The following is a 19399-nucleotide window of genomic DNA, read 5'->3' on the forward strand; positions in this document are numbered from 1 at the left end:
CTTGTTGCGGAGCACAGGCTCCAGACGCGCAGGCTCAGTAGTTGTGGCTCACGGGCCCAGTTGCTCCGTGGCACGTGGGACCTTCCCAGACCAGGGCTCAAACCCGTGTCCCCTGCATTGGCAGGCAGACTCTCAACCACTGCGCCACCAGGGAAGCCCAGGACTGATTTCTAATCTGCATTCTTGTTTGGCTCAGTCCAGTCTAATAAATATTAACTGAGCATTACTACGTCCAGGTGCTCCATGCTTAGGAAATGAAGATGAATATGACAAAGATCCTAATCTTGAGTGAGAGAGACAAACTAGTCAATAGGTAGTTTTATCGGGTGTAACGGGAGCACCGAAGGTTAAATTAGCACTCTAGCCCAGATAGAGGATGTCTCAAAAGGCTTCTCCAAGGAATAAATCTTAAGGAATGAATACTAGTGTGAAGAAAGGCAGCAGTTGAGGTGCAGAAAGAAAAAGGGGCTTCTGACACAGAATGGCTAGATTCTCAGGAATTCCATTTAGCACTTCCTGTGAAGGGAGACTACATTTCTTGGCTTACCTTGCAGTTTAGCAAGGGTCATGAAACTGAGTTCTGGTGAGTCAAATGTGGTCTAAAGTAAATGATGCACTTCCAAGCCTGGCAACAGAATATCCTGTGTGATCGTCTATGTTCCTCTCTCCCCTCCCCTTATGGCAGCTCTCAAAGGACTCCAAGATGGGAGAACCACATGATGGAAGAAGCCTGGATCCCTGAGTTTCTGCTTGGACGAGAGCTGCCTAAACCACCATGGACTTAGTATGAGTGAGAAATAAATTTAATAATGTTAAGCCACTGAGATTTTGGAGTTGTTTGTTACAGTGGCTAGAGTTCATTACCTGATTATACAGACTAAGGAATAATAAGAAAAATCTGAATGACTTGCTGTCACTTCAAGGTTTATTTTATTTATTCCAAATGACCTTAAGGTCAACTACTCTTTCTTCCTTCCTCATTCTCCAATGGCACCAACATTTATCCTGAAAACGAAATAATCTTTTACACTGATCTAAGTGATCTAAGTGAGCATATCTGTTTGTCCCAGAACCAAAAGACATTTACAGAACTGAACAGATCTTGAAAAGACTCTAGAAACACCACAGCTTCTCCCACCAAGGACCATACCTACAGGAGGTGGAATACCCCACGCCCTCAGTTAGACCATGGGTCCAGTCGTGTATTAACTTTAGGTTAGGGCCGCCATACTAACGGTGCACATATGTGTGTGGGATTGTGTTTGAGAGTATATCTTTTACTGGATGTCCACAGGGTGGCAGGTCAAACATCGAATGGCATGAAATTTAAGATGCCTGCCAGTGAAAAGAAAGAAATGCAAGAAAAAAGAATGAGGGTAGATGGAGAGTGAGTGTGGCACAGGGGGATGAAAAGTTACCCTGTCAAAAGGTACAACAAGAGAATCTGTGCCTATAGCCTATGTTTTGTTGTTGCCCTTCTGAAAAATAGCAGAAGAAGCAGGAATGGTTTGCTATCATTTTTCTAAGTGACAGGGAAATAAGACTGAACCTTCCTTTCTAGAGTTTTTAAAAAGTTACATTGGTTGTACAATTTCCCCCTAAATCTAGCACACATCTTCATCAACCATCAAGACTAGAATCAACAAACTTCTGAATTTCAAGCACCTTGAAAGAACTAGGGTCTTTAAGAGCAGAATCCTGGGCAGGAAGCCAAACTGAGATAATGTCACATTCATAATACTCCTTTGAACTCTGAAATAATTAGGGATTCTATTGTATTAAGACTTTAATGTTTGGAGTGGCAAAGTCACGGCTATAACCAAATCTGGTCCCTAATGCTTTGTTTAATTGATAAAGTGGAAACAAGAACAATTTTGTTTTGGGGGGGCAGGGCTTATGCTCTCCAGTTTGCCACAATTTCCACTATTCCATATTGTCTTGCCTTTAAAAGTGTTTGAGTTCTCAGTCCTTGCCAGTATATCTCTGTATCCCAAGCTTTTTTTGGTCAACTGTTGCCTTTATCTATTTGTTCTGATCAGGTCTAAAGTTAAATGGTCCCTTTTACTGTCTAGCTTTGTTAGTTTTTTAAAAATGTGTTTAATTTGCTAATATCCTTAAAGTATTTTCCGAGAGAGTTTGACCAATTCACTTTCCTAATATAGATGGAAATATGCTCCTTTCAATAATGAGGCACCAATGAAGAATGAACATGTTTTTAAAATTTGTAATGTTTTATAGGATTCCTGATTTGTATGCATCACTTAGATCAGTGGCATTCAAATCATGAAGTCTTTATGTGCAATTGGCAAATCTTCAAGGTCTCTAATTTCTGTATGATTGTATCATATCATGCTACATTATACCTAATTTTACAGATTAGAGACATGTGCCTCTTTTTTGAATGGTGATTACTAATGTGTTACTAAATCATCTAATTGTGAATATCACAGTACCATGAAGATGGCCCATGGAAATAAAAGATGCATTTATTGTTGTAACCATGTAATGGTTACTCCATTTTGACCTCAAATGTAGACATGGAAACTAGACTGTAAAGTGGATCATTATAAAGTGTATCTGTAGCAGGAAGACTTCTGAGATGGCCAATGATCCCACCTCTTGGTATTCACACACTTGTGTAAATACCTCTTCCTATGTTTGGGCTGGATTAATGGCTTGATTGTAATGAATAGAATAGGCAAAAGGATGGGATGTTACAAAAGACTGAGATTTTCATCTTGCTAGCATGTTCTTGTCCTCTCGCTTATGCTGTTGAAACTAGCTTCATGTTTCTTTATGGAGGGGCCCATGTGACAAGGAACCGAGGAAGGCCTTCAGCCAATAGCTTGTGAGGCACTGAGGCCTCAGTCCAAAATCTCCCAAAGATTAGAATCCTGCTACCACCACATGAGTGAGCTAGGAAGCGGATTTTCCCCAGCTGAGTCTCAAGATGACTGTAGTCCTGTGAGAGACCCCAGAGCCAGAGGACCCAGCTAAGCTGCTCCTAGATTCCTTCCCCACAGAAACAGAGATAATAAATGTTGTTATATCCAAATAAGATTTGAGGTAACTTGTTATATAGCAACAGATACCTAACAGAGAATCTTATTTTTCTATTGGAATAAGAGACAACTCTGTTTTTGTTTTGTTTTGTTTTCTTAAACCAAAATCTCAAACTGAGGATGGGGAAGGGGATAATTTAACTGGACAGAGGTGTTCAGTGCCATTCAGTGAAAAAAACTATTGAAACTATGTAGCCCAACACATACTGGTAAAATTGAACTGAACTTAAAAATGTAGGTGTTTATTATGCAGTAAAATAAAGTAGGCTTGCAATGAACAAAACAATGAATACCAGAAACTGTGCTATGATCAAGAGTGCTGTGATAACTACATTTACTAGTCATCAAATATTTTGAGTTTTGAGAAACTCCAACATGTAACTGAGAGAATGAGCAGGCAAGGAGAGGGAATGGCAGAGAGGCAGGAACATAACTGGGTATTGTGGAGGCCAAAAGAGGACCAGGCTGACAGCTGACAAGAGTATCAGAACCTACTGAAGCCAAGGTGAGGTGAAAGCAGCTTATGGAATTTCTGCTCTGCTGGTCACTGGTGACCTTAGCACTGTTGTGTGGGGTGGCAGCAGAGGAACTAGTTAGACCCAAGTAGGTTGAAGGATGAGTGGGAGCAAAGGAAGGATGAGTGGGAGCAAATAGCGAGTGTAGACAATTACCAAGTAATTCCAAAAGATATTATGAAACAGGAAAATATAAGAAAAAATACTAAAAAGTGAAGTGAGCATGTGATATAAAAGTTGCTAGCGTGCCGAAATGCATTTTTAGTTCAGGATGAGAGATTAAGAGAGCAGATACACTATGGGCCTTGACACGAAATCCTGCAAACCTTTAAAATGATAATCCTTTGAATTCCTGACCTCCAGGTGTTATATTGTCAAAGGACAAAAGAGATTATGCCCTTATAAAAAGATTTTAAAGGATTATCCAAAAACTTGGCAACACAGAATTCTTACCTAGAAAAAGGTAAATTACACGTTGCAGATAAGTAATCAGATAATTTCCCTGTGTCTAGGGGACAGAAAAAGCCCCATATGCTTAAAGTTTCTAGGAGACAACAAAATAAGCCTAAGCCATCTTCTCATAGAACTTTTGGTATGTGTCCTTTCTTAAAAAGAGAAAAGGTAGTGTATATATGTCCATGCCACTCTCTCACTTCCAAATGTAAAATAGCTAGCTAGTGGGAAGCAGCCACATAGCACAGGGAGATCAGCTTGGTGCTCTGTGTCCAGCTAGAGGGGTGGGATAGGGAGGGTGGGAGGTAGATGCAAGAGGGAGGGGATATGGGGATATATGTTTATGTTTAGCTGATTCACTTTGTTATACAGCAGAAACTAACACACCATTGTAAAGCAATTATACTCCAATAAAGATGTTAAAAAAAAAAAAGTAAACTGCTATGGGGATGTACTAGGATTCCCATTGAACCTCAACCACCCACATACTTGAAATGATGAGGTGCCTTAGTTCTGCCAGTCTTGTGGGTATTAAATGGTATCTTATTGTCATCTTAATTATCATTGCACCAATTACTAAGGAGGCCAAGCATTTTTTTCATGCTTATTTTCCATTAGTGTATCCTCTTAAATGTTATGCCTTGTAATTTATTCTGGCAATTATTTTGTTAATTTGCCTATGGTTCACTTATAAATTTGTAATATTTCTTTATGTAAAATAGATCCTTACCCTTTGATAGAAAAAAAAAAAAAAAAAAGAGAGAGAAAAGGTAAAAGTCTTGGGAAACTTTCAGACCTAAGGAAAGACTGAGTTGGGGTTGGTGAGGGAAGCGGATGCTGGGTGAAAATGGATAATTAAGCTTTGCTACTAAAGGTCAGGCACTATAAAAGAGAGGAAAGAATGGGTGGAGAAGAGGAATTAATGTGATTACTGTTCTAAAGATGTCTACGTGGAACACATTCTTTGTGTTCAGTGTATCAAATGAACTGGAGACCATTCAGATCTTTGCACTGGTAAATACTTCAATATTAAAAAGGGAATATTATAGAAAAAACATTATTACCAAAAGAATAAACTTTTGTATTTGAAACTTGAAACAACAAATACAAATAAAGCATAAAAAACATGCATTGAACTGTGCTAACACATCAAGATTGCACTTAGCAAACCACCTTTTCTCTGTTTAGGAACAATCTCACCAATTCCAAAACACACTATGTTAATTAAAGGATCTCAGGTAGCAATCATGGAGTATTTCTCATGACAGATGAAGAACACAAATATTCTGAGGACCAAAATTGCACAAGCAAAATGAAGAGACATTTTGTCCATTTTTTGGCAGTGCAAAGTTAGAGTGAATGCAAATGAACGTGCTGGCAGCAGAATTACACTGTCAACCACCTAAAGATTGGGCTCATTACCTAAGAAGGCAAAGCATCAATCTGTAGCATTATAACATTTTGTTTGTACTGCTGAACACGTGTTTGGATGTTTTTATATATTCTCTACTCATTTGGGTGCATAGTAAGCACTTCAGCATCAGCCTCTTGATAGAAGCTTAATTTTGTATTATTTCTATTATATTGTTTTCTCTAATGGGAATGATATTCTCTCTTAAAAATAAATACTTCATTTATTCTTCAAATAATTCTGGGTTCAGGTTCTTTTGTTTCTCAAAATGGCCTGTACAGGATTATAGACACAGCTTAAAAATTGAGATACTCTTTGATTAAAAAATTTATATTTGAATAACATGTGAAACAATATTCATTCGTTTAATCACTCATTCTTTCATTCTTTTAATGTGCATGTATTGAGCTAAGCATAGTGGGAAGGTCAAGGATGGATGTGACATTGTCTCTGCTCTCAGGATGCTTATAACATAAAAGTGGTAAAATATTATTAGTACCTTCAGACAGAACAAGCATAGCGCCATCAAATCTCAGAGGAAAGAAAGAGCAGGGTATTCTTTCATTCCACAAATTATTTTTTGGTGTGGTAGGCACTATTCCAGGGACTGGATATATAAAAGGGAACAAGATAGCCAAGGTCCCTTATTTCACTGACCTTGCATCCTGGGGGTGAGATGAAAAATAAGGAAGAAAACAAACAAATAAATAATATAACTTCAGGTAGCCACAAGTGTTATGAAGAAAACTGAAGCAGGACAATATGAAGGACAGTGACAGTAGGTTAGGGGTGTGACTTTGAGGGCACAAAACCCTCTGTGAGGAGGTGACAGCTGAATAGAGATTTGATGGTGCAAGGAGCAAGCACTTGAAGATATGAAGAAAAGGCTTTCCAGGCAGACAGACCAATACAGAAAGGCTTTGAGGCAAAAATGAGTTTGGCATGTTCTGGAACAAAAAAGAAAGCCACATGACTAAAGTGTGGGAGAAAGGGAGAGTGAGAGACGAGGTCATATTGGTGGGACGGGGTCAGATCCTATTGACTTTCGTAGGTCATGATAAAGATTCTGTTCTAAATGAGAAAGGGAATCCACTGGAGATTTTAGTCAGGATGTGGCATGATCTGATTTACATTTCTTTCTGGGCGCCGTGTGGAAATTCAACTGTAAAGTGGTAAGAAAGGTAACCAGGACAGAGATTAGGCATCTATGCGTTGTCCAGGTGAGAGGACCAATGGGAAACTGACTCAAGTAGTCTAACCTAGAGATGACAGGTTAGAATCTATTGTGGTAGCCTGATCAGAGGTGGTTGGTGTGGGCTAGGGTAATAATTACTAAGGTGGTGAGAAGTGGTTTCACTGTAGGAGAAGTTTCACAAAAAAAGTGATGTAGAACCATTTGAGTTGAACTTTAAATGGCAGGCAGATTTGTGACAAGTGGGGAGACATTCACTGATTTACTGAGTGCCTACTAGGGGGCAGGCAATGTGGCAGGTTCTGGAGTTACAGCAGTGCAGGAGTCCTTGCTGAGAGTGAGGAGAAAACTTGCTGAGGAGCTAATATTCTAAGTAAAGATACAAAAGTGGCGAGGTGAACAATATGTTAATAAGAATTACCTCCAGATACAGTTTTAAGGATGCTTTATTCTTTTTCTTTTAGTGTAGAAAACTGTATGACTAAAACTCCTTTGTATGCTTGACTTTCCTTGAATTTGCAAAAGTGGTAAGTTTCTATCAGTAGAAACTCAGTTCATTGTCAGTTGGCAAATTTCATCATGTCACTTCCTTAGAAACAGTGGTTAGTATTTATCTTTCCCATTCTGAGAAGGAGAAATTATAGCCTCCTCAGAAAGGAAAAGCACAGAGGAGAATACAAAATATATAATAAATTCATATATTTAGGTGCATCTATTACCGTCCATCTGCTACCCTGCCTCCAATCTTGCCCCCGGAATCTTTTTCCAAGTGTATGACCCAACTTCAACATTCCCTCCTTCTAATTCCTTTTGTATGCAGTCTCCAGAATTAACTGGCCTAAAGCAATCTAGTCATGTCCATTCCCCTGTGCTTACAGAATAAATTTCAAATTCCTTAGCCTGATACCAACCTGACCCAACTTACTTTTTCTGTTTTAACTCTGACTCCACTCTCCAATTGTTTTAATCACATTGGATTTTTTCTTCTTTTTTTAAAAATTATTTTTTAAACCGTGGTGAAATAACAAAACGTAAAATTTACCACCTTAAACCATCTTGAAGTATACACTTTAGTGGCATTAAGTACATTCACATTGTTGTGCAAATCCCATTGGATTTTAAATCACACGAGTATCGAGTATCGAGTATCGCTGTTCCCCTAATGCTTCTGGCCGTTTGTTGCCTGGACCATGCCTCTAGCTGTGTGATTCCTGCTGGGCCCTGAAATGCCTTTCCCTTTCCTTACCAATTAAAATCCTACATATCCTGAAGACCAGTTGTTTTAGGCTCTTGTGAAACCTTATCTGGAAAACAGAAGGTCAACTCTGTTGCTAGGTAACATACTACTTAAAGTTAAAATGATGCCTGGTTGGTAAATTGCATCTGGATTGGGAAGATTTATACATGAACGACAAATACCTGATGGGGATGCGATATTTTGGACTCCCCTGAGTGATGACTTGTGATTAGGCAGGTTCCTTGTCCCTGGAGGCTAGGGCTATGGAGTTGTTACAAGAGATACTGCCTTTAAGGGCGTGAGGCTTCTAATCCAGGAACATTCTTGTACCCACCCTATATTGATCTTGTCTTCTTGCACCTGATCTGTCACCTGGGGGGCATGGACTGATGTTTGTACTGACATAAAGAATCCCACTGAAGAAAAACTCTGAAGCTGCCCTGCTAGCCAGTGGCATTTCCTGTATTACATCTTTCTTGATAGATCTACTGTGGCTCAGAGTAGTCTTATGAGTCTGAATGTTTAATTGGACTAAGAAGACCTGCTTTGAGGAGTTGCATCAATATGCAGACATATTGTCCTAAATACTAATACCCCTTGCACACCTGAACTTAAAACCACTGGGACTATACTCAGGGCTAAGGTAATAAAGCATGGCTTACCTTTGGAAGGAGCTGGATTGCCTGTAGAATTCTTTGTCTGTGCCCAGAATTAAGGATTCCAATTTCCAACAGATCTTGATCTTCCATAACATTGCTTCCCTGAAACAAAACCAGAAATGTTATAAATTAAATCAGGCATTTTTACTGTGGGTAAATAATGATTTTCTTAATACAGAGATAAATAACCAACAAGTGATCTGATTTTTATAGACAAAAACATAGAGTCATTCTTCTGTGAGGGTGAGGTGAGAGTAGGTCACCTATATGACTGTGTTGAAGGTTCTGGGAAAGTTTTCTTTCCCTCACAAATACTCTCATGGCTTACTATTTATGGTTGGATTATCTGCATTGGGAATTCATTCCTGTGACTCAAAACCTTGTTCCCCTAAAAATGTATATGCTTCTAGGAAGAGTTGTCATTTAAAACTATCAGTGACCTATGCATTGAGGTGAATGAACAAGTTTATTTTCCCTCTGAAAATAGATTTTGTAAGGAGAGCTGATGGAATAATTGAAGTATACTAGGCAAGTTAAAAGAGAGTTAATAATTAATCTTAAATATTGAATGTCAGATACCTGAATGAGATGTGAGGACAGAACAATGAGTAAAAGATGTAGGTCCCTGCCCTCAACTGTCTGTTCCTTCCAGTCCAGTGATGGAAACAGATTGTTCGAAGGCAGTTAGGATGCTGTGAATATGCTATGATGGTGACACATGCTTGGCAGTGTAGAGGGGATCTGGGATATGTTTGCAGAGGAGATGATGTCTAATCAGATGTCTGAAGGATGGTTTGGATTTAGCATTCAAAATGGGAAGGACTAGGAGAAATTATGTGCAATGTTGTGTGGGTTAGAAAGAACACAGTTCACTTGGAAACTCAAGTTCTAGGATAAGTTGGAGAGAGGAGTGAAAGGTCAGTCTGGAAAGGTAAGGAAAGGCCAGACTATACAGACGTTGTACGCCACGCTGAGGAATTTAGACTTCATCTTGACCATAATGGGAAGCCTGGACAGATTTTAAGAAAAGGAGTTACATGATGAAATTCCATATTTAGAAAGATCAATCTGTTTTCTGTGGCTGGGCCTCAGTTTCCTTACCTATAAAATGATGAGGTTGAGCCACATAATCTCCAAGGATCAGTCTAGTCCTGATATTCTCTGATTTCAATGACTTTTTGAACTCTGATTAATATTCCAGCACAGAAATTTATTTATTTTGGCTGTGCTGTGCGGCTTGTGGGATTTTAGTTCCCCAACCAGGGATTAAACCCGGGCCCTCAGCAATAAGAGGGCGGAGTCCTAACCCCTAGACTGCCAGGGAACTCCCTGTAACACAGAAATCTATAAATGGCTTATTTTGTCCCTAAATTTTAGTCTTTTGGAGCTTGCAAGCTAGAGTTTCCCTTTAAATAAGTCTGTAGAGAAGTTCAAGAATTCAGATCACTGCTTTCTATGGACAAGTCAAACCCTGTCCTACTAATGTGTAAAATAAAAACACTTATGAATAGAAATTACAGAATACCTATTTATGGAGAGAAATGGGTACTGATGAATATTTAAAGCAAAAGAGAATGAACTGGAAAGCGCAATCATGGGAGCATGGAGACCGTTAGGAGACCACAGTAGTTGTTCTATAGATGATGTGGGCTTATACTAAGGTAGTGGTCACAGGAGACAGAAAGAAGTGAGTGGATCTGAAAACTATCAAGAAGTTTGACTTGGTGATTGAATGCACAGAATGATGGAGAAATTCAGAATACACAACAGTTCCAGGCTTCAGAAGTAGGGGTGGATCGTGATGCCTTTTCCTGAGAAAGTGAAGGAGGAGGGGCCAGTTTACTATGGTGCAAAGACTAATGTCTTTCCCTGGACTGGCACAGAACAGATGAATGTAAGCAATTTAATATCGGACTATGTTATAAATGGATGTAATTGGCTGTTCTTAGAAAGATTAAAGCCATTAGAATGGCATCATAGCTAGGGATGTACAATGGGCACTCACCGGACAAAAACATTCCACCTACGCATAGTAACATTCCTGTGCTTAAGCTACTCTGGTCTCCTTGGAGAAGGCAGAACGAGGCAGGTAGAGCAGTATGATAATAAAAGCCTAATGCAAACAAATAAGCCAGTCTTGGGAGTACGCCACAGGAAACACTGCTCTCAGAAAGTACTCAGTGCACACAACAGGGCATGGCTAAGGGTATAAATGACTTCATTTGGAGAAAGCATTATTATTTTAGAAATGGACTAGTGTGTCATGAGCGGGATATATGATACCGTTCCGTGTTTGACTTTCACTCTTTAAGGGGTTTTCCAAAGAAGTTAAAAGGCCCTTAAAAAACAAAAACAAAAACAAAAAACCAAAAATCTTTGGCCACCTATGTATTAGATCATTACCTGGTTTTACACTGGCTAAATTACCACCTCACAACTTAAGCTTATACAAAATATAGAACCTGGATTCTTTGTACAAACATAAAACACATCAGGATGCTATAGCCTGAATTAGCTACTATCTATAGGTAATACTGAAAACTTGATTTCAGTGTTTGAATACTGGAATGATTTAAAAAAGTTAATCCTTAAATCATAAACAATACGAAAAGACAACCCTCAGAATGGGAGACAATATTTGCAAATGAAGAAACTGACAAAGGATTAATCTCCAAAATTTACAAGCAGCTCATGCAGCTCAATAACAAAAAAACAAACCCCAATGCAAAAATGGGCAGAAGACCTAAATAGGCATTTCTCCAAAGAAGATATACAGATTGCCAACAAACACATGAAAGAATGCTCAACATCATTAATCATTAGAGAAATGCAAATCAAAACTACAATGAGATATCATCTCACACTGGTCAGAATAGCCATCATCAAAAAAATCTACAAACACTAAATGCTGGAGAGCGTGTAGAGAAAAGGGAACCCTCTTGCACTGTTGGTGGGAATGTAAATTGATACAGCCACTATGGAGAATAGTATGGAGGTCCCTTAAAAAACTAAAAATAGAATTACCATACGACCGAGCAATCCCACTAGTGGGCATATACCCTGAGAAAACCATAATTCAAAAAGAGTCATGTACCACAATGTTCATTGCAGCTCTATTTACAATAGCCAGGACATGGAAGGAACCGAAGTGTCCATCAACACATGAATGGATAAAGAAGATGTGGCACATATATACAATGGAATGTTACTCAGCCATAAAAAGAAACGAAATTGAGTTATTTGTAGTGAGGTGGATGGACCTAGAGTCTGTCATACAGAGTGAAGTAAGTCAGAAAGAGAAAAACAAATACAGTATGCTAACACATATATATGGAATATTAAAAAAAAATGGTTATGAAGAACCTAGGGGCGGAGGAGCTTCAAGATGGCAGAAGAGTATGACGCGGAGATCACTTTCCTCCCCACAAATACATCAGAAACACATCTACACGTGGAACAACTCCTACAGAACACCTACTGAACGCTGGCAGAAGGCCTCAGACCTCCCAAAAGGCAAGAAACTCCCCCCGTACCTGGGTAGGGCAAAAGAAAAAAGAAAAAACAGAGACAAAAGAATAGGGACGGACCTGCACCAGTGGCAGGGAGCTGTGAAGGAGGAAAGGTTTCCACACACTAGGAAGCCCCTTCGCGGACGGAGACTGCGGGTGGCGGAGGGGGGAAGCTTCAGAGCCACGGAGCAGAGCGCAGCCACAGGGATGCGGAGGGCAAAGCGGAGAGATTCCCGCACAGAGGCTCGGCGCCGAGCAGCACTCACCAGCCCGAGAGGCTTGTCTGCTCACCCGCCGGGGCGGGCGGGGGCTGGGAGCTGAGGCTCGGGCTTCGGTCGGATCCCAGGGAGAGGACTGGGGTTGGCGGCATGAACACAGCCTGAAGGGGTTAGTGCGCCACGGCTAGCCGGGAGGGAGTCCGGGAAAAAGTCCGGAGCTGCCACAGAGGCAAGAGTCTTTTTCTTCCCTCTTTGTTTCCTGGTGCGTGAGGAGAGGGGATTAAGAGCGCCGCTTAAAGGAGCTCCAGAGAAAGGCGCGAGCCACGTCTATCAGCGCGGACCCAAGAGACGGGCATGAGACGCTAAGGCTGCTGCTGCCGCCACCGAGAAGCCTGTGTTCAAGCACAGGTCACTCGCCACACCTCCCCTCCCGGAAGCCTGTGCAGCCCGCCACTGCCTGGGTCCCATGATCCAGGGACGACTTCTCTGGGAGAACACACGGCGCCCTCAGGCTGGTGCAACGTCCTGCCGGCCGGCCTCTGCCGCCGCAGGCTCGCCCCGCCTCCGTACCCCTCCCTCCCCCCGCCTGAGTGAGCCAGAGCCCCCGAAGCAGCTGCTCCTTTAACCCCGTCCTGTGTGAGCGAAGAACAGACGCCCTCAGGCGACCTACACGCAGAGGTGGGTCCAAATTCAAAGCTGAACCCCGGGAGCGGTGCGAACAAAGAAGAGAAAGGGAAATCTCTCCCAGCAGCCTCAGGAGCAGTGGATTAAACCTCCACAATCAACTTGATGTACCCTGCATCTGTGGAATAACTGAATAGACAACGAATCATCCCAAATGGAGGAGGTGGACTTTGGGAGCAACGATATATATATATTTCCCCCTTTTTCTCTTTTTGTAAGTGTGTACGTGTATGCTTCTCTGTGTGATTTTGTCTGTATAGCTTTGCTTTTACCATTTGTCCTAGGGTTCTGTCTGTCCATTTTTTTTTTTTAACTTAAAAATACTTTTTTCTTAATAATTATTTTTTATTTTTATTTTAATAACTTTATTTTATTTTATTTTATTTTATCTACTTCTTTCTTTCTTTCTTTCTTTTTTTCCTCCCTTTTATTCTGAGCTGTGTGGAGTACAGGCTCTTGGTGCTCCAGCCAGGCATCAGGGCTGTGCCACCGAGGTGGGAGAACCAAGTTCAGGACACTGGTCCACAAGAGACCTCCCAGCTTCACGTAATATCAAATGGCAAAAATCTCCCAGAGGTCTCCATCTCAACGCCAAGACCCAGCTCCACTCAATGACCAGCAAGCTACAGTGCTGGACACCCTATGCCAAACAACTACCAAGACAGGAACACAACCCCATCCATTAGCACAGAGGCTGCCTAAAATCATAATATGGCCACAGACACCCCAAAACACACCAGCAGACGTGGACCGGCCCACCAGAAAGACAAGATCCAGCCTCAGCCACCAGAACACAGGCACTAGTCCACTCCACCAGGAAGCCTACACAACCCACTGAACCAACCTTAGCCACTGGGGACAGATACCAAAAACAACGGGAACTACGAACCTGCAGCCTGCAAAAAGGAGACCCCAAACACAGTAAGTTAAGCAAAATGAGAAGACAGAGAAACACACAGCAGATGAAGGAGCAAGGCAAAAACCCACCAGACCTAACAAATGAAGAGGAAATAGGCAGTTTACCTGAAAAAGAATTCAGAATGACAGTAAAGATGATCCAAATTCTTGGAAATCGAATGGAGAAAATACAAGAAACGTTTAACAAGGACCTAGAAGAACTAAAGAGCAAACAAACAGTGATTAACAACACAATAAATGAAATTAAAAATTCTCTAGAAGGGATCAATAGCAGAATAACTGAGGCAGAAGAACGGATAAGTGACCTGGAAGATAAAATAGTGGAAATAAGTACTGCAGAGCAGAATAAAGAAAAAAGAATGAAAAGAACTGAGGACAGTCTCAGAGACCTCTGGGACATTAAACGCACCAACATTCGAATTATAGGGGTCCCAGAAGAAGAAGAGTAAAAGAAAGGGATTGAGAAAATATTTGAAGAGATTATAGTTGAAAACTTCCCTAATATGGGAAAGGAAATAGTTAATCAAGTCCAGGAAACACAGAGAGTCCCATACAGGATAAATCCAAGGAGAAACACGCCAAGACACATATTAATCAAACTATCAAAAATTAAACACAAAGAACAAATATTAAAAGCAGCAAGGGAAAAACAACAAATAACACATAAGGAAATCCCCATAAGGTTAACAGCTGATCTTTCAGCAGAAACTCTGCAAGCCAGAAGGGAGTGGCAGGACATATTTAAAGTGATGAAGGAGAAAAACCTACAACCAAGATTACTCTACCCAGCAAGGATCTCATACAGATTTGACGGAGAAATTAAGACCTTTACAGACAAGCAAAAGCTAAGAGAATTCAGCACTGCCAAACAAGCTTTACAACAAATGCTAAAGGAACTTCTCTAGGCAGGAAACACAAGGGAAGGAAAAGACCTACAATAACAAACCCAAAAGAATTAAGAAAATGGTAATAGGAACATACATATCGATAATTACTTTAAATGTAAATGGATTAAATGCTCCAACCAAAAGAGATAGATTGGCTGAATGGATACAAAAACAAGACCTGTATATATGCTGTCTACAAGAGACCCACTTCAGACCTAGGGACAGATACAGACTGAAAGTGAGGGGATGGAAAAAGATATTCCACGCAAATGGAAATCAGAAGAAAGCTGGAGTAGCAATTCATATATCAGACAAAATAGACTTTAAAACAAAGACTATTACAAGAGAAAAAGAGGGACACTGCATAATGATCAAAGGATCAATCCAAGAAGAAGTTATAACAATTGTAAATATTTATGCACCCAATATAGGAGCACCTCAATACATTAGGCAAATGCTAACAGCCATAAAACGGAAAATCGGTAGTAACACAATCATAGTAGGGGACTTTAACACCACACTTTCACCAATGGACAGAACATCCAAAATGAAAATAAATAAGGAAACAAAAGCTTTAAATGATACATTAAACAAGATGGACTTAATTGACATTTATAGGACATTCCATCCAAAAACAACAGAATACACATTCTTCTCAAGTGCTCATGGAACATTCTCCAGGATAGATCATATCTTGGGTCACAAATCAAGCCTTGGTAAATTTAAGTAAATTGAAATCCTATCAAGTATCTTTTCGGACCACAATGCTATGAGACTAGGTATCAATTACAGGAAAAAAATCTGTAAGAAATACAAACACATGGAGGCTAAACAACACACTACTTAATAACCAAGAGATCACTGAAGAAATCAAAGGGGAAATTAAAAAATACCTAGAAAAAAATGACAATGAAAACACGACAACCCAAAACCTATGGGATGCAGCAAAAGCAGTTCTAAGAGGGAAGTTTATAGCAATACAATCCTACCTTAAGAAACAAGAAACATCTCAAATAAACAACCTAACCTTACACCTAAAGCAATTAGAGAAAGAAGAACAAAAAACCCCCAAAGTTAGCAGAAGGAAAGAAATCATAAAGATCAGATCAGAAATAAATGAAAAAGAAATGAAGGAAATGATAGCAAAGATCAATAAAACTAAAAGCTGGTTCTTTGAGAAGATAAACAAAATTGATAAACCATTAGCCACTTATCAAGAAAAAAAGGGAGAAGACTCAAATCAATAGAATTAGAAATGAAACAGGAGAACTAACAACTGACATTGCAGAAATACAAAGGATCAGGAGAGATTACTACAAGCAACTATATGCCAATAAAATTGACAACCTGGAAGAAATGGACAAATTCTTAGAAATGCAGAACCTTCCGAGACTGAACCAGGAAGAAATAGAAAATATGAACAGACCGATCACAAGCACTGAAATTGAAACTGTGATTAAATATCTTCCAACAAACAAAAGCCCAGGACCAGATGGCTTCACAGGCAAATTCTATCAAACATTTAGAGAAGAGCTAACACCTATGCTTTTCAAACTCTTCCAAAATATAGCAGAGGGAGGAACACTCCCAAACTCATTCTACGAGGCCACCATCACTCTGACACCAAAACAAGACAAAGATGTCACAAAGAAAGAAAACTACAGGCCAATATCACTGATGAACATAGATGCAAAAATCCTCAACAAAATACTAGCAAACAGAATCCAACAGCACATTAAAAGGATCATACACTATGATCAAGTGGGGTTTATCCCAGGAATGCAAGCCTTCTTCAATATATGCAAATCAATGAACGTGATACACCATATTAACAAATTGAAGGAGAAAAACCATATGATCATCTCAATAGATGCAGAGAAAGCTTTTGACAAAATTCAGCACCCATTTATGATAAAAACCCTGCAGAAAGTAGGCATAGAGGGAACTTTCCTCAACATAATAAAGGCCATATATGACAAACCCACAGCCAACATCGTCCTCAATGGTGAAAAACTGAAACCATTTCCACTAAGATCAGGAACAAGACAAGGTTGCCCACTCTCACCACTATTATTCCACATAGTTTTGGAAGTGTTAGTCACAGCAATCAGAGAAGAAAAAGAAATAAAAGGAATCCAAATCGGAAAAGAAGAAGTAAAGCTGTCACTGTTTGCAGCTGACATGATACTATACATAGAGAATCCTAAAGATACTACCAGAAAACTACTAGAGCTAATCAATGAATTTGGTAAAGTAGCAGGATACAAAATTAATGCACAGAAATCTCTGGCATTCCTATACACTAATGATGAAAAATCTGAAAGTGAAATTAAGAAAACACTCCCATTTACTACTGCAACAAAAAGAATAAAATATCTAGGAATAAACCTACCTAAGGAGACAAAGACCTGTATGCAGAAAATTATAAGACACTGATGAAAGAAATTAAAGATGATACAAACAGATGGAGAGATATACCATGTTCTTAGATTGGAAGAATCAACATTGTGAAAATGACTCTACTACCCAAAGGAATCTACAGATTCAGTGCAATCCCTATCAAATTACCACTGGCATTTTTCACAGAACTAGAACAAAAAATTTCACAATTTGTATGGAAACACAAAAGACCCCGAATAGCCAAAGCAATCTTGAGAAAGAAAAACGGAGCTGGAGGAATGAGGCTCCCTGACTTCAGACTATACTACAAAGCTACAGTAATCAAGACAGTATGGTACTGTCACAGAAACAGAAATATGGATCAATGGAACAGGAGAGAAAGCCTAGAGATAAACCCATGCACATATGGTCACCTTATCTTTGATAAAAGAGGCAAGAGTATACAGTGGAGAAAAGACAGCCTCTTCAATAAGTGGTGCTGGGAAAACTGGACAGCTACATATAAAAGAATGAAATTAGAACACTCCCTAACACTATATACAAAAATAAACTCAAAATGGATTAAAGACCTAAATGTAAGGCCAGACACCATCAAACTCTTAGAGGAAAACATAGGCAAAACACTCTATGACATAAATCACAGCAAGATCCTTTTTGACCCAGCTCCTAGAGAAATGGAAATAAAAAGAAAAATAAACAAATGGGACCTAATGAAACTTAAGAGCTTTTGTACAGCAAAGGAAACCATAAACAAGACGAAAAGACAACCCTCAGAATGGGAGTAAATATTTGCAAATGAAGCAACTGACAAAGGATTAATCTCCAAAATTTACAAGGAGCTCATGCAGCTCAATATTAAAAAAACAAACAACCGAATCCAAAAATGGGTAGAAGACCTAAATAGACATTTCTCCAAAGAAGATATACAGATTGCCAACAAACATATGAAAGTATGCTCAGCATCATTAATCGTTAGAGAAATGCAAATCAAAACTACAATGAGATATCATCTCACACCGGTCAGAATGGCCATCATCAAAAAATCTACAAACAATAAATGCTGGAGAGGGTGTGGAGAAAAGGGAACCCTCTTGCACTATTGGTGGGAATGTAAATTGTTACAGCCACTATGGAGAACAGTGTGGAGGTTCCTTAAAAAACTAAAAATAGAACTACCATACGACCGAGCAATCCCACTAGTGGGCATATACCCTGAGAAAACCAGAATTCAAAAAGAGTCATGTGCCACAATGTTCATTGCAGCTCTATTTACAATAGCCAGGACATGGAAGGAACCGAAGTGTCCATCAACAGATGAATGGATAAAGAAGATGGGGCACATATATACAATGGAATATTACTCAGCCATAAGAAGGAACGAAACTGAGTTATTTTTAGTGAGGTGGATGGACCTAGAGACTGTCATACAGAGTGAAGTAAGTCAGAAAGAGAAAAAGAAATACCGTATGCTAACACATATATATGGAATCTAAAAAAAAAAAAAAAAAAAAAGGTCATGAGGAATTTAGGCGCAAGACAGGAATAAAGATGCAGACCTACTAGAGAATGGACTTGAGGATACAGGGAGGGGGAAGGGTAAGCTGTGACAAAGTGAGAGAGTGGAATGGACATATATACACTACCAAACGTAAAATAGAATGCTAGTGTGAAGCAGCCGCATAGCACAGGGAGATCAGCTCGGTGCTTTTTGACCACCTAGAGTGGTGGGATAGGGAGGGTGGGAGGGAGGGAGACGCAAGAGGGAAGAGGTATGGGGACATATGTATATGTATAACTGATTCACTTTGTTATAAAGCAGAAACTAACACACCATTGTAAAGCGATTATACTCCAATAAAGATATTTAAAAAATATAAATGTTAAAAAATAAATAAATAAAATGGTCAATTTTAATTTGAAAAAAAAAAAAGAACCTAGGGGCAAGAGGGGAATAAAGATATAAAGATGCAGACGTACTAGAGAATGGACTTGAGGATACGGGGAGGGGGAAGGGTAAGCTGGGAGAAAGTGAGAGAGTGGCATGGACATATATACACTACCAAATGTAAAATAGATAGCTAGTAGGAAGCAGCCGCAAGCACAGGGAGATCAGCTCAGTGCTTTGTGACCACCTAGAGGGGTGGGATAAGGAGGGTGGGAGGGAGGGATACGCAAGAGGGAGGGGATATGGGGATATATGTATATGTATAGCTGATTCACTTTGTTATAAAGCAGAAACTAACACACCATTGTA

General features: G+C 39.7%; 1 protein-coding gene across 15 annotated transcripts in view; it reads right to left on the reverse strand.

The window, feature by feature from the left end:
- The window catches only part of ANKS1B (ankyrin repeat and sterile alpha motif domain containing 1B), a 1169527-nt gene that overhangs the window by 327921 nt on the left and 822207 nt on the right, over positions 1-19399 (reverse strand). For all 15 annotated transcript variants that reach the window (XM_068562021.1, XM_068562020.1, XM_068562019.1 and 12 more), the window contains one exon: positions 8533-8631. In XM_068562021.1, coding sequence (XP_068418122.1) covers positions 8533-8631 — 99 coding nt within the window. The remainder of the gene's footprint in view (positions 1-8532; positions 8632-19399) is intronic.

This window comes from Eschrichtius robustus, chromosome 13 (assembly GCF_028021215.1).
Source record: "Eschrichtius robustus isolate mEscRob2 chromosome 13, mEscRob2.pri, whole genome shotgun sequence".
In the NCBI taxonomy this organism is placed as follows: Eukaryota; Metazoa; Chordata; class Mammalia; order Artiodactyla; family Eschrichtiidae; genus Eschrichtius; species Eschrichtius robustus.